Here is a 15200-nt window from a genome sequence, read left to right as displayed (position 1 = left end):
GCTGGCCTTGAGTTCACTTTGTAGCCCAGGCAGGTCTTGAACTCACAGCAATCCTCCTGCCTCAGCCTCCCGAGTGCTGGGATTACACGTGTGCACCACCATGCCCAGCTGTATAGTTTCATTTATAAGAATTTAAAGAACGGGATTTGGATCTGAGTTTTCCTTCTTACTTATTAGTAGCAGATAATATAGTGTCTAACAGTGTTAGGAAGTATTTCCTTCTTGAAGCAGGTTTGAAGAATGTGGAGAAATCTTCTGTTGCTTGAACCTCTTCAGTGCCTGGATCTTTCAAGGAATCAGTCTTGAAATAGGAGGTGGACCTTTGATTTTTAAGGAACCTGGAGCTGAAGCTTTGAGTTCTAAAATGGGCTGGAGTACAAGGGCTGACATACGTTATTTCCAGTATCAAAAGCTTTTTAGATTGCTGGCTGTATTCAGTTAAACCAAATAATTCATTGACTGTTTCTATGAACAGGAAAAGCAAAACTTGGTGGCTGCCAAGAAAATTAAAGTGACTTCAAAGCTTTGCACTGATAGTTAATGGCGCTGAGGACAGCTGTTGTTTTAATTAATGCAGCTGGCTGGTCCTTTGCCTCCGTCAGGCTGTGGCTGTGAAGTTCTAATGAGATAACATAAAGCCAGCGGCGTTGCGCAGTTCCTGCCTCTCTCGAGGAAATACTTCACTGTCCTGACAGAAACTATTGCTTTGGGAACTCTCTTTTCATCTTGAACTACGCTTGTAATTTATACTTTTTCATTTAAATTTAACGTTAGTGATTTACCATAGACAAAAGGAGAGAACCTGTCAGCATCTTGCTGGCACTGATAAACACAATTCGAGGTTGAGCCCCGAGTTGTGAGGTTGTGTGAAGGAATACAGCTGTATAAATAACATGGCACCGACTTCCCAGCTGGACACAAACCGGAGTGAGTCTAACAGAAATTGAAACTGTAGCCCACGGCAGTGAAGCTTAGTTTTGACTGCTGGTTCTTCTTTTCAAGTGTCATCTCTGCCATGTCGGTCACCATCAAAAGGCTTGTAGACATTCATCAAGCTGATAAAAGTTTTGTAGGGCGGTCTTTGTATTGCTTTGCTGTAGACTGAAACAATGACGGTACAAGGTTTGGGCTCCTTGGGAAAAGATTTCATTGAAGGGGCTGAGGATTTAGCTCAGCGGCAAAGTGCCTGCCTGGCAAGCGCAAGGTCGTGAGTTCGATTCCTGGTACTGGAAGAAAAATGAAAACAAAACAAAACAAACAAACAAAGATTTCATTGAAGATACATTAGTGAGACAAATGACAGCATGGCTTCCCATTTACTGTGACAGCATTCCGTTATGGTTCTTTATTAAATGTACCTCGAGCCATGTCACAAATTCTGACGTACGTCTGTGATCTCAGCACTTGGGAGACTGAGGCAGGATGAATTTGAGGAGGTCAGGCTAGGGTACAGGGTAAGACCTTGTCTTTGAAACAACAGAAAGATTCCATTGTATTAGTGAGTTTGTTTATATCAGAGCCTATTCCATTGTATTAGTGAGTTTGTTTATATCAGAGCCTGTAAAGCGGCAGCTACTAGGTCTGCAGGCCTTGCATGGTGCCGTGCATTTCATTCCTTCTTTCAGTAAGTATTTAGGAGAAACTTCGATGTGCTAGATACCATCCTACAGACTAATCCCTAAATTGCCCTGTCCTGGTAGAACTTACAGTTCGGAGGGAAAGGAATTAAATAATAGACATAGCGTTCGGTGGATGTTTAACTTCATTTGGTTAATTAATGTACTTTATTTGATTTCAAACAGAACTAAAAACGTAATATACTTCACACTGCCTTTCTTCTAAGGAAAAATTACAAAGCTAGATGTTTCACTCAGGTTTGCCTTGCGGATCTCTTCCTGCAGACTCACATTCTTTGTTTGAATTTTTCGCAGTGATATTCACATAATCCCATGCTTGTACTTGGGTCACAGTTTTCTGGGGTTTTAGTTTCACTGGTCAGTAATATTCTTGAAATTGGGGAGAATTTCAGGGTTTCTTGCTTTTAATTTTGCCCAGTAAGGACACCAGAAAACAAAAAACAGAAACTACTGTCACTGTTACTTTTTTTTAAACAACAAAAAGTAAGAATTTCAGCACAAAAAATAGCCCCTTACATTGAAGAAATAAGACTTTGTGAAGCGCTCGTTGTACTGTCTTTTTCTTACTTTGTCATGTACCTTTAGAAACTGTCGGTAGAGAACAATTGTAGCTAGTTATGGTTTCGGTTCTCCTCCTGGTGCTGCTGAGGGAGTTTGCTGATCCACACTGTGTAAGAGGTGGTGAATGCTACCTTTCCCCCAGAGGCAGGTTGTGTGTAACGGATTGCGGCACACGCAGTGTCTCGGAGCGGCTATGCAGGGCTGCAGAGTAGCGTGCCTCCCTGATCAACCTCCCTGCCCTCTGCGATCAGCGAGCCTCACCGTGTGGTCCTGAGCAATTGCTTCTCATCTTTGGCTTTTGGTTCTCCACCTCCATATTGAGAAAGGATCATTATTCCGGTTTTTGAGACAGGGTCTCACTGTGTAGTCCAGGCTAGGCCTCAAACTTGTGGCGGTCCTCCTCAGCCTCCCAAGTGCTGGGGTTACAGGTCGGCGCCACCACCCTGGCCTTATTCCAGTTCTTAAACTTGGATTTTATGATAACTTTGATGACTAGTTTTCCTATTTGTTTATTTATTTATTTATTTGAGGTACTGAAGATTCAACTCATGGCCTCATACATACTAGGAAAACACCATCCTCAGCCTCTTGTCTTTATTTTACTTTGAGACAGAGTTTCACTAAGTTGCCCAGGCTGGCCTCAAGCTTGCAAACCTCCCGCTTCCGCCTCCCTTATAACTGAGATTACAGGCATGAACCTTTGTACCAGGCTACTTTCCTTTTTAAAGCATGTGTCTTGGTCTAAAGGTTAAAAACCTTTACTATGTCTTACAAAAATGTGAACAAGCTTCTGCTCATATTCCTTCAATAGAGAGAATGTAATTAATTGTTCACCCATGATTAACGTAAGGATGTCATGTCCTAGCCGTGAGCTTTCAGGGTTTTATGTGATCTTTTTTTGATAATGGCATTGGCTGCACAGAGACTCAGCTCTTTTCTGTCTTGCTAGGACCTTTGGGGAATTGTTATAAAATTTCTACTGCAGAACACAATATCAGGAATTTGATCCATATAAATAAGTGAGCAGAATTATGGGTAATTTCACCTTGGAAACAAGAATATCTGAAATATTAGATTATTTTGAATTATTAAAAAAAGGCAGCATTTTTGGAGAATTATTTTACTTTTTAAAAATTTACTTTGTGTGTGTGTAGTACTAGGGCTTGAACACAAGGCCACAATAATCTTTTTCGCTTTATTTTTTCAGATACGGTCTTGCTAACTCGCCCAGGCTTGCCTCACATTTTTGATTTTCCTCAGTAGCTGGGATTGCAAATGTGTGCCATCATGCCCGATCCCCATACATACAGTAGTTGACATAAAAATGTGGTGAATTATTTTTAAGGAATATCTCAGTGATGAATGAGATAGCTTAAGGAAAATTATTGGAAGTGTCTTTTAGATTTCTATAAAGATCTCTGACCTTGGTTTCAAAGAACTACCATAAAGAAACTTTGTTAAATAGTTAGTTCTAAAATGAGTCCTTTTGGAGCCCCTGGGTAAGTAAGTTACTACTCAGGTCATGTTTAAAAAGATAAATGAGAACACACACCTGTAATTCCAGCACTAGGAGGCTGAGGCAGGAGGATAGCAAGTTCAAGCCCAGCCTGAGCAATTGAAAGTGTTGGCAAGACCCTGTCTCAAAACAAATTAGAAGAAGACAAAGGATGTAATTCAGTGTGAAGGCCCTAAATTCAATCCCCAGTGAAAAAAATTTTTATAAAGGAGTGAAAGATACAGATCCTAGTATAATTTGGTCACTTTTAGGAAATACATACAAATGTAATTCACATACCACTCAAGATTTAGGGAATTTTCATCACCTGAAAAAGTGATCTGGCCCCTCCCACTTGAAATAGCGGCTTCGTGTCATAACTACACGGTGCAGCCAGCGGTGTTCACACTCCTGGGTCCTTGCGCAGTGCTCTGGCTGCCCCCAGCGGCCTGGTAATGCTCTCTGTTTTCTCACACAGGGCACCGCTTCCCTGATTTGTAGTACTTCGCTTTGGCCTGTTTTTCATTTTCATGTAAATAGACTAAGAGCGTGTATATACTTGTTTTATGCAAGGCGTCTTTCACTCAAACATCAGGAAAATGTTTTTGATACTCATTCATGTTGTTGTAAATAGCAATAGTTATGCCTTTTTATTGCTGAAAGAGGATTTATTGTTTAAGAATATCACAGTTTGTTTATCTTTTTTTTTTTTTGAGACAGGGTCTCATTATGCAGTTCAGGCTGGCTTTGAGCTCACTTTGTAGCCCAGGCTGCTCCCAAACTCACAACGATCCTCCTGCCTCAGCCTCCTGAGTGCTGGGATTACAGGCTTACAGGCGTGTGCCACCACGTCCAGCTTACCCACTGTTTTATAATGATGGACATATGATCCACATTGTGATTATTGCCAGGTGTCGTGGTGCACACCAGTGATCTCAGTGCTTGGGAAGCTGAGGCAAGAGGATCACAAGTTCAAGGCCAGCCTGGACCACAGTAGCAAGACTGCATCTCTAAAGTAATAATGATACAATAATAATAATAAAGATTGTGACCATTATTGATAACGTCTCTATGAATAATGAGAGACTGCCAGTTTTCCAGAGTAGTTGCAGCATTTTATCCTGTCGGTAGCATGTAAAAGTTCCCCTTACTCTGTATCCTTGTCATTAGTGTTGTCAAATTTTCTAACTTCGGCCATTTTAAGTGGGTGTGAAAAAGTGCCTCACATCGTTTAGATTTGCATCTTCTCTTTTGACTGAGTGTTGTTAGGCACCTTTTCATGGGTTTACTGGCTACTCTCATATCTTTCATGAGGTGCCTGTTTAGTGCTTTACCCATATTTTATTGGGCTTTTTGTCTCTTGTTACTGAGTGGTAGAAGTTCTTTATAGTTCAAACCCAGGTCCTCTGTCAGTGCCTGAGCTTGGGTTCCCCACAGAACCCACTCTGAGGAGAGCCTGCGTGGGGGCGTGCTCCTGGGAACAGCCCCTGGGAGAGAATGGGCAGGAGGAAAGCAGATGGGAAAGCGGGTTTAGAGACCCCAGCTCACCTTCCAGCAGGTGCTGAAGCTGAATGGCCTGCACATATCCTGAATTTCGAGGCAGGGAGGGGACAGGCTTCATTCCCCCTTCCGCACAGCCCTGGGGGGTTAGTTACCCCTGCTGACCGCCTGAGGGAAGCGGTACCCTCAGGTTAGTCACTTGCCTTGGGCCGTGTCAGCTCCTCGGAGGGTCTGGGCGGTGAGCCCTCAGTAGACAGCCCCCCTAGCAGCAGCCCAGGGAACAGGGTCTCCCACCTGCAGGGCACCAAAGTGGGCAGCGTCACCACAACATTCACCACAGACGTGTGTGTCTTTGTGTGTACATGTATGTGTGTGTGTGTATATATGTGTGTGTGTGCATACTTTTGTATGTGTGTGTATGTCTATATCTATATATAGGTATATACATGTACATAGGTATACAGGCACATATAAATAGTTTTCTTCCACAGTGTACCTTCTCTATTTTCTTAATGAGTGAGCAAACATTTTACATTTGATGTTGAATTTTTTCTTTTGTGGTTTTTTTTTTCGTATCCTTGCTGAGAAATCTTTGCCAATCTTAAAACTGCAGATATCTCTTAGTTTTCTTCCAGTAGCTTTTGAGTTTTACATCTTATTTAGGGGTATAACGCGTCAACAATTAGTTTTTGTGCATGATGCGAGCTACCACCTCAGTCGTTCTGAAAGCAGTCAGCTCTTACTGTTTTTGGTGCATCTCTCTCCTCACTTCCCGCCTTCCCTTCATTTGCCACGCGGAGTCTCATACCTGTTTCCTGGGTACTGCAGAGTCAAAACGCTGACCGGGCAGTTTTCCTTAGCAGTTTGTGCATTAATTAAAATCGTGACATTAAGAAACCAATTCCCCAAAAGGAAATGGTATGCCTAGTCAAGCTTAGTTTTACCTTGGCTTCTATACTTTTTTAGGAATGATACTTTACATTCATGAATTTTTTTAAAAGGTAACTTCTACGAATTGCTTAGGAGAGTGAGGGAAGGGGTTGCCATGTCACCTCTACAGGACTTTTTGCGTCTTGCTTATGTTCCTGCTCTGACAGTTTGTCTCACATGAACCCTGTGGATCAGCAGTGTTTTGGGGGAATTTAGTAACTTAGAAAAGACAAAGAATTGCATTTAATACTGATGGAGCAACATTTGCTGTTTGCCTTCCAAAATGCGTCAGTCACTTTCCTACATTGCCTCGGGTGGAAATGCTGATTTTACAGAAGAAGGTTGAACTACTGAGTTGTTAACTGATCGACCACGGGTTCAGCTCTGTCTCCTCAGCCAGTGCGGCCACCAGCCTCATTCGGACACTCGGTGTCGCGGTGGCTAAGGGCAGCTTGACTGGGAGGGCGGCGTTCGGGCTGTGTGCTAGGAAGGGGGATTCCACTCTGCCATAGGCAGTGTTGACACTGCCGCCGCAGTTTCCTGTTTTCCGTTAGACACGGTGAGGTGTAGGTCTCTACCACTGCCCTCACCTCTGCCCCTAAACAAGGAGGGCATAAAGTTTCAATCGTTTCTCATACAGACGGTATTTATGGAGGCCGATTGGGCCCCACCATCACAGTCGGGAGTTCAGTACAGTATCAGGTATAATATAGCTCCTGTTATTTTGCCAGCATCAAGGAAACTGAAATGGAAGAATGAAACTTTTTTTTTATATTTTTCGTATTTTTAGAAGCAATGCATATAATTATACCCTTGTAGTTTTGTGAGGTGGGGCTAAACCAGGGCCTCATGCATGCTAAATGTGGTTCCCCAACTCAGCTATATACCATCATCCCCACTGTACTTTTTAAGGTCATCTTACATAATTCTAAGATCCCAGGAAGCCATGTTAGAGTACAGTGTTGCTTCCAGGAACTTTAAAACCCAAACTTTGTTTGACAGGAGGCAGTCTCTGAAAGAACACAAGATAAAAACACAATTGGGATTAGGTGGGATTAAAGCCATACAACAGTTTTCATATTGAGATTTAAGTACATTTTAATACTATGAATAATACATGCTCATTGTAGATAAATTATACATGTTTCATAAATTATATATTATATATTGCATATTATGTTTATAAAGTATAAAGTAAAACATTTGTGTTTAATGTTCTATTCTTATGTGTACTTCTTTATAAATATTACATTATTAATACATACTGTTTGCCACCAGCTTTTTGCTTATATCAGTACATCATGCCTTCCTGTATCCATGAATACGCATTAAAATGTACATAAGTTTTCATGGCTGCGTGCTATGGTACTGTGGTGAAGTGTTATAGTTTATTTAGCTATTTTTTTTTCTTAAACATTTAGGCTATCTTAAGCTTGGCACGCTTCATAAATTCTGTGGTCATTTTTGCTAAATTCTTGAAGATGCATTTGTAGAATTGAAATTTCTCAGTCGCATAATTTCTTTTGGGGGCGGGGCGGCTGTAGGAGACGGTCGAGGGGAAGAGAGGGGAGGAGAGAGCATGAGCAAGGAGTTACGATTTTGAGGCTTTAAGTCTAAATCACCAAATAGTGGTCCAGATAGTTCGGGGATGCGGAACATTTTATTGTTTGTTTGTTTTTGTGGTGCTGGGGATCGAACCCAGGGCCTTCGGTGTGCAAGGCGAGAACTCTACCACTGAGCCACGTCCCCAGCCCCTGCTGAACGCTGTAGAGTCCTCAGTGATAACAAAAGCGAGCTGCAGCACGCACGCCCTAGGTCCGCCAGCACGGGGTGGGGTGTGGGGGTGTCAGCTGTTCCTTCTGGTGTTGGGCAGGTGTATTCATGTCTCCCTTTCATGGATAGGACACATTTTCCTCCAGTCTTGCCAATCTGCTGCTTTTTTTAAATTACAATCTTTGATCTTTCTGCGTTGCCCAGGCTGTCCTCGAACCCCTGAGCTCAAGGAGACTCTGCCTCAGCTTCGTGAGTAGCTGGCACTACAGGCGTGCTGCCCTGAGCCCAGCTACTCAGCTTTTTAAAATGTGGTGTTCATTATTCACGATGCTGGCCGTTTTTGTGTTTGCTAGCCGTGGCGGCTGTTGAGTACAGATACGGACCTCACTGTCTTGGTCATAGGCCCGTCAGACACTGCTCGCTGTTCATTAATCAGCCTTTTCAGTGCTTGTTTTGTTTTCTTTCCAGGAGCGCCTGAAGCTGGTGACTGTTTTGGGCGCTGGCCTGCTCTGTGGCACTGCGCTGGCGGTCATCGTGCCTGAGGGAGTACATGCACTTTATGAAGATATTCTGGAGGGTGAGAGAGAAGAGCGTTTCTTGAATACCTTACTGGAGGGTTGTCGGGCAAACGTAGCTTTCCTGGTATTGTCTCTGACACTTTTGACACTGAGCGCGTCCTTAGCAGTTTGGGAACTGAGTACCCACACCACTTACTACTTATCTGTAATAACAAGTAAGTTCCTGTCATCTTAAGTATAGCAGTTCTCTTTTAATGCCCACTTAACCCCCCACATCCCACATGGTAGAGGTCGTAGCTTTCGTGTTTTTTGACTAAGAATATATAAATGTGCACATTTGGACTAGGGACCCTTTGCAGTAGTCTTTGTAAATAATTGGTGAGGAGCCAGTTGGCGAGAACAATTACAAGACTAAAGAGGCCTTCCCTGACTCTTACACTGCTGGACAGGACAGCACCTGTGAGAGGGTAAGTGCTCGGCGGCCAGCTGGGCTCACTCACCACCTCAGTGATTTCACGTCAACTTGAAAGTGTGCTCGATTCACATGTGTGACTTAGCAAAGCCGGTTACTGAGTATCATGAAACCGTACAGTTAGTTACCTGTGAGGGACTGAAGCCACAGCTGTTAAGTCAGGGAGCCGTTTCCTCAAAGGCCAGTGTCTGCTAGGCTTTCAGAACAATATGAAGGGCAGGCACCTTACAGATTTCTTGCGACCTTGGTAAAGGAAAAGAAGCACATTCTTTATCCACAGTGATGGTGCTCTTATTCCTGGAGTATGAAAGTGGGCACAGTGGTATTTTGTGGGCGCAGCAGTGGCAGATGTTACATGTGGATGGGGACCAAGAATTGGTTAGCGTTAGAAGAAGCGATTGTAAGTCAGGAGCCCTGACGCAGTAGTTTCTCCTTTTTCTGGTCATACACCCTACCATGGAGAAAAATGATTTATATCACTATTGCACTGATTGACTATGTATGGTTTTGTTTTTTTTTAAATAAATCCTGTCTTTTTTATGGTCCCAGGAATCGTACTCAGGACCTTGCACTTGCCAGGCAGGTGCTCGTGCCACTGAGCTCTATTCTTAGCCCTCGCTGTGTATGTTACAAGACGCCCTCCTAAAACAGAAAAACTGAAGGCTGAGATTTATATCGGAGATCAGTATTTGTTCTCATATTCCTGTGGATCCGCTTGAATTTTTCTGGGATGTGATTATTCTACTGTAGAAATCACTATCCTTGTGTCCTTGAAAATATTTAAAACAGGGGCTGGGGTCTAGCTTGAGGCTGGGGATCTAGCTCAGCGGCACAGCGCCTGCCTGGCAAGCGCAATGTCGTGAGTTCAATTCCCGGTACCTGAAAAAAAAACAAAAAGAAAAGATTTAAAACATGCTTGAATAGACAATTCAAAATGTTTTCACTTGGCTTTGAAACTGAGGAAGGATTAAGGGTGGCAGTTATTTTCCACACTTGTCGGATAGTGAAAATTCCTTGGGGGCGGTGCCTTTTACAAACAAAGTTTCTTGGCCTCTAACCTAGACTACGGAGTCAGAGTCTACAAGGACGGAACCTGACAATATGTATTTTTAACAAGATGTCTGTGCTTCTTATTAGACAAGTTTAGCTTCAGGTATAATTTGAAGTGTGTGTGGGTTAATATGGAGTATGATTCATGTACCACATTCTGGGTATAGTTCTGAGGTTCAGATTAGCTACTGTGTATCAGGATGCATTCCATTCTTTTTCGTTTTCCTGAGTTTTGGCCCAAAATAATTTTGTGGATTCATTTGACAACAGATTATGAAGTTCTTAATAAACCTGCTTGTCTAAAAATAAGCATATTAGTATTTCACCTTTCATGATAGATTAGCTTGCAGTTCTAAGCTATCATTTCATGTTTGTTTGTTTGGATTGGAGATTGAGCCCAGGGTGCTCTACTATTGAATGTGTTGGTTTGGGGCTTATTTGCAAGGTAAACAATACAATACAGGACACATATTTTATAACATTATTTATAATAGTCACCCAAAGAATGATGTACAAGAGAGTGCAGGAAATCTGTCCACACACTAAGACCAAGGAATCTAGCTGAGGACCTGGATCCCATGGCAGTGTCCTGCATGAGTCCAGCTGAAGGCCTAGAGCTCATGATTGTCTCCCATGAGTCCAACTGGAGGACCAGCGCCCATAACAATATCTCATGCAGGTCTATTTCCCGGATCTGCGCTGGGAAGGCCCAAAGGTCAGTGGTGGAAGCTAGGAAGCCTGTGCCAGCGGGGTGAAGGATCTGTGCCAGCAGGCTGAGGGATCTGCACTGGAGCCAGGACGCAACACTCAAAGTAAGGACCAGAGCTTCCCTGAAAAGTACCACAGCTGTCCGCAGTGACAGAGAGGTCCCGAGCTCCTCTGATGATCAGGAAAGCCAACATGACAAGCTTCTCCAGGAGGCTGGCAGTGCACCGTCTTCCCCTCCAGAGCCAGGAAGCGATGCTCAGTGAAGACCGGAGCTCCCCCAAAACGAACCAAAGCCATTCCCAGTACCAGCAAGGTCCCGAGCTCCCCGGAGGATGAAAACAGCCGAGTTCATCAGGAAAGCCAGCATGAGAAGCTCCTCCAAAACAACGAACAGCCTCTTACAGCTTCCACCAGCTCCCAACAGCCTAATTCAGCTCCCAGCAGCCTCTCTTCTCCGGTTGTGCCTTGTATGCTGCCAGCAACAATCCCCAGGTGGGCCTCCCACACCCAGCAGCTTACCACACCCAGCAGCTTACTCAGTTCAGCTGACACACACACACACACACACACACGTATTCCCTCACGCTGTTCTTTCATAGTTGTGACAAAAGGATCTTTCCTTCACTTCCAAGCCCTGGCAACCAAACCTCTTCTCCACTGTTACAGTTTTGCCTTTCCAGAATGTCATGTGAATGGGACCGTGGAGCCTTTCAGTACTTAGCAGAATGTATGTGAAGGTCACCATACTATTCTTTGTATCGGTAGCTTGTGCCTTTTTATTTCTGAGTAGCATTTCGTTGTCTGGATGAACCACGTTTGTTTGCTCCTTTGCCAGTTGGAAGACGTGGGTCGTCTCCAGTTTCGGTGATTCTGAGTGGAGTTACTATGGACACTTAGGTGCAGGTTCTTATATGAATGAGTTTTACTTCTCTTGCATGAATACTTAGTGGGATTGCTCTGTCATATGGAAAGTATATGTTTAACTTCCTAAGAGGTAGACAGACACTTTTCCAGTGGCAGTATCATTCTGCATTTAGTGTTATTCTTTTTTGGTTTTTATTTCAGCCTAATAGGAGGGCAGTGGTATCTCAATTTGATTTTAATTTACTTTTACCTTATGACTACCTATGTTGAACATTTTTTTGTGTGCTTACTTGCATTTGTTGTATCTTTGTTAGTGATACAGAATCTTTTGCCTATTTTAAAAATTGGGTTTTCTTGTTGAGCTTTAGTAGTTACCAGATATGTGATCTGAAAAATTTTCTCCTTTGTTTTGAGACAGGGTCTCACTACGTAGCCCAGGATGGCCTTGAACTCGTGCCAGTCCTCTTGCCTCAGCCTCCCAAGTGCTGGGATTACAAGTGTGCACCACTGCCCGGCTTCTGTTTTTTATCTTAACAGTGTCTTTCACAAAGTAGTTTTTAATTCTGATGAAGTTCAGTTTGTCAGTTTTCTCATTGGCAAATTATGCTTTTGATGTTTTATCTAAACTGTATGGTACACCCAAATTCACAAAGAATTTTCTCCTACAATTATAGGTTATATTTAGCTCTGTGGCCTACTATGATATAATTTTGAACACTATATGTTTTTTTGTTTTTTGTTTTTTTGCATATGGATCGATGTTCAGTAGTTCCAAAATGATCTGTTGAAAAGATCCCCTTTTTTCTATTAAATTGCTTCACACCTTTTTGAAAAATCCATTGACCATATTCCTGTTGATCTGTTTTTGGATTTTGTATTCTATTTTGTTGATCTGTAAGTTTGTCCTTTACCAACACTACATTATCTTGATGACTGCAGCTAACAGCAAATCTTGAAATCAGGTAGTAGTGAGTCTTTCTAACTTGTTCTTATTGTTCAAATTTGTTTTGGCTTTCCATAAAATCTTTTGCCTTTCCATAAAAACGTTAGTCAGTTTGTCAAAGTCTACCAAAAAAAAAAAAATCACGCTGGGATTCTGACTGAGTTGAATCTGTTAACTTAGGAGAGAATTGATATTTTTAAAATATGGTATGTTTGGCCAAGTGTGGTGGTGTGTGCTTGTAATCCCAGTACTTGGGAGGCTGAGGCAGGAGGATCTCTGTGAGTTCAAGACCAGCCTGGGCTACAAAGTGAGCTCAAGGCCAGCCTGAACTGCATAGTGAGAACCTGTCTCAAAAAGACACACACACACACACACACACACACACACACACACACATGCACACACACAAAAAGAAAGAAAGAAAGGAAAAGAAAAGGAAAATATGAAACAAAACCAAAAAAAACACAGTATTTTGTACTCTATGAAGCTATCCCTCCATTTATTTAGGTCTTTGATTTCTTCCATTGGTGTTAGTTTCAACATACAGATCTGCACATACCTTATTAGATTTATACTTATTTTATGCTTGTATTGAAATTATAAAGGATACTTAAAATTTTTAAGATTTCTAGAGCTGTAGTTACTCTATAGAAATTTACTAAATTCACTTACTAGTTAGGGATGCTTTTTTGTAGATTCATTGGTATTTGCTGCATAATCACATAATCTATGCATTGAGGCAGCTTAATGTTTTTCTTTCCAGTCTGTCTTATTTATTCTCTTTCTGGTGTGTGTGTGTGTGTGTGTGTGTGTGTGTGTGTGTATTAGGATTACAGGTGTGTGCCACCACGGCTGGCTTCTTTCCCTGTTGCACTGAGTGTAATATCCAGTATGAGGCTGAATAGAAATAAAAGCTGGGGGCCGGGGAGTCAGCTCAGCGGCACAAGTGCCTGCCTAGCAAGCACAAGGTCCCCAGTTTGATTCCCAGTACAAAAAAAAAAAAAAAGCCGGTGTTTCTTGTTCTCATTCAGTATTTAATTTTTAAGTATGATGTTAGCTGTGGGTTTTTACGGCTTAAGGAAGTTCCATTCTATTTCTAGTTTACTGAGAGAATTTATAATGGATATTAAATTTTTTTTGATATTAAATTTTTTATCAGATGCTAATTTCGGTCTGTTAGACCTCCCCTGGGATCATATAGCCCCTCCCCTGGTTGTTATATAGTGTCCTTTTGTATGCTGTGGGACTCAAGTTGGCAGTTATTTTTGTGTCTTTTTTAACCCGTAATATTGACCTGTGGTTTTCCTTTCTACCTGTGTCTTTGTAGTTTTATTGTTGTTGTTGTTTTTAATCAGGGTAATGATAGCCTCTTACGTACACCTGGGAAAAAGTGTTCCCATCCTGCTTATATCCTGGAAGAGACTTAAAGAACCAGTATTTTTTTCTTAATGTCCGGTAAAATTTACCATCTAGATCTGGAGTTTTCTATACTGGAAGATGTTTGGCTATAAATTCAATTTCTTTACTAGGTATAAGGGCTGTTCCAGTGACCTATTTCTGGAATATGGTTTGAAGTTTATCTTTCAGAGAATTCTTTTTTTTTTAATCCAGGCTGAAGAATTTATGGTCATGAAGTTGTTCAGAGTCATTCCTTAATGTTTAATGTCCTTCTAATTGTAATGAGATCTCCTGATACTGATAATATTCTCTCTGTCTCTCCTTGGGTGGATTTTCTTTTCTTTTGAGGCGGTCTTGCTGTATAGTCCAGGCTGGCCTCGCACACACTGTGTAGCTCAGGATGGCCTCAAACTCCTGATGCTCTTTCTGCCTCTCCTCCTGAGTGCTAGAATTACAGGTGTGCATACTTTTCTTTTTGACTTGATTATTCTGGCTGGATGTTAATCAATTTTATTTTTTTTTTTGGTTAATCAATTTTATTAATTTTTTTGTAAGAAATGTTTGATTTCATTAAGTTTTTCCTATGAGTTTTCTGGTTTTTATTTCACTGACTGCTCTTCCTTATCATTATTGTCTTCCTTTTGCTTGCCTTGGGCTTTAATAGTTCCTTTTCCAAGTTTTTTTAGGTAGAAGCTTTCTGATTTCAAATTTTTTAAGAATTTAATGCTATAAATTTCCCTTTAAGCATTGCTTTAATATTAATGTGCTATATTTTTATCTTCATGGAGTTCAAAATATTTTCAAATTTTCCTTGCAGGCTCTGCTTTTACACATGCTATTTAGAAGTGTGCTCTTTGATCTCACAATGTTCAGTGGTGTCTTCTGCCACCTTCTGTTACTGACACCTGGTTTACTTTCGTTTTGGTTGGGGTACAGAATTCGTGTGATTTGAATGCTTACAAATCTGTACATCCTTCTAAGTGGTCTAGAGTATGGTTTACCTTGTTGAATGTTCCATGTGCACATGAGAAGAATGTACATTCTGTTACTTGGTGGAATGATCTAAGTGTGAACTGGATTAAATTATTTGGTAATATCAGTCTTCTGTATCCCTGGTGATTTTCTACCTATGTTATCTCCTATTGAGAGATATTGAAGACTCTAATTATGGCTTTGGATTAGTCTCTTTCTCCTCTCATTTCTGTCAGTTTTTGCTTTACACATATTGAAACTCTTCTATTAGGTGGCTATCATTTAGGGTTGGTATGCCTTCTTGGTGAATTGATCTTTTTAGTCATTATGTAATATCCCTCTTAACCCTGCCAATATTTTTTGTTGTTGGTTTTTTTTT

General features: G+C 41.6%; 1 protein-coding gene across 3 annotated transcripts in view; it reads left to right on the top strand.

Annotated features, from left to right (window-relative positions):
* Positions 1–15200, top strand: part of Slc39a9 (solute carrier family 39, member 9) — a 58341-nt gene that overhangs the window by 12192 nt on the left and 30949 nt on the right. For 2 of the 3 annotated variants that reach the window (XM_013521986.1, XM_005399036.2), the window contains exon 2: positions 8365–8473. The exons of the other annotated variant lie outside the window; for it this stretch is intronic. In XM_013521986.1, the coding sequence (XP_013377440.1) occupies positions 8365–8473 (109 nt within the window). The remainder of the gene's footprint in view (positions 1–8364; positions 8474–15200) is intronic. 3 annotated transcript variants of the gene reach the window in all.

The sequence above is a fragment of the Chinchilla lanigera genome, unplaced genomic scaffold (assembly GCF_000276665.1).
Source record: "Chinchilla lanigera isolate Chin_1 unplaced genomic scaffold, ChiLan1.0 scaffold00065, whole genome shotgun sequence".
In the NCBI taxonomy this organism is placed as follows: Eukaryota; Metazoa; Chordata; class Mammalia; order Rodentia; family Chinchillidae; genus Chinchilla; species Chinchilla lanigera.
The sequence above is the reverse complement of the archived record's forward strand: the minus strand, read 5'-3'. Positions and strand labels throughout refer to the sequence as shown.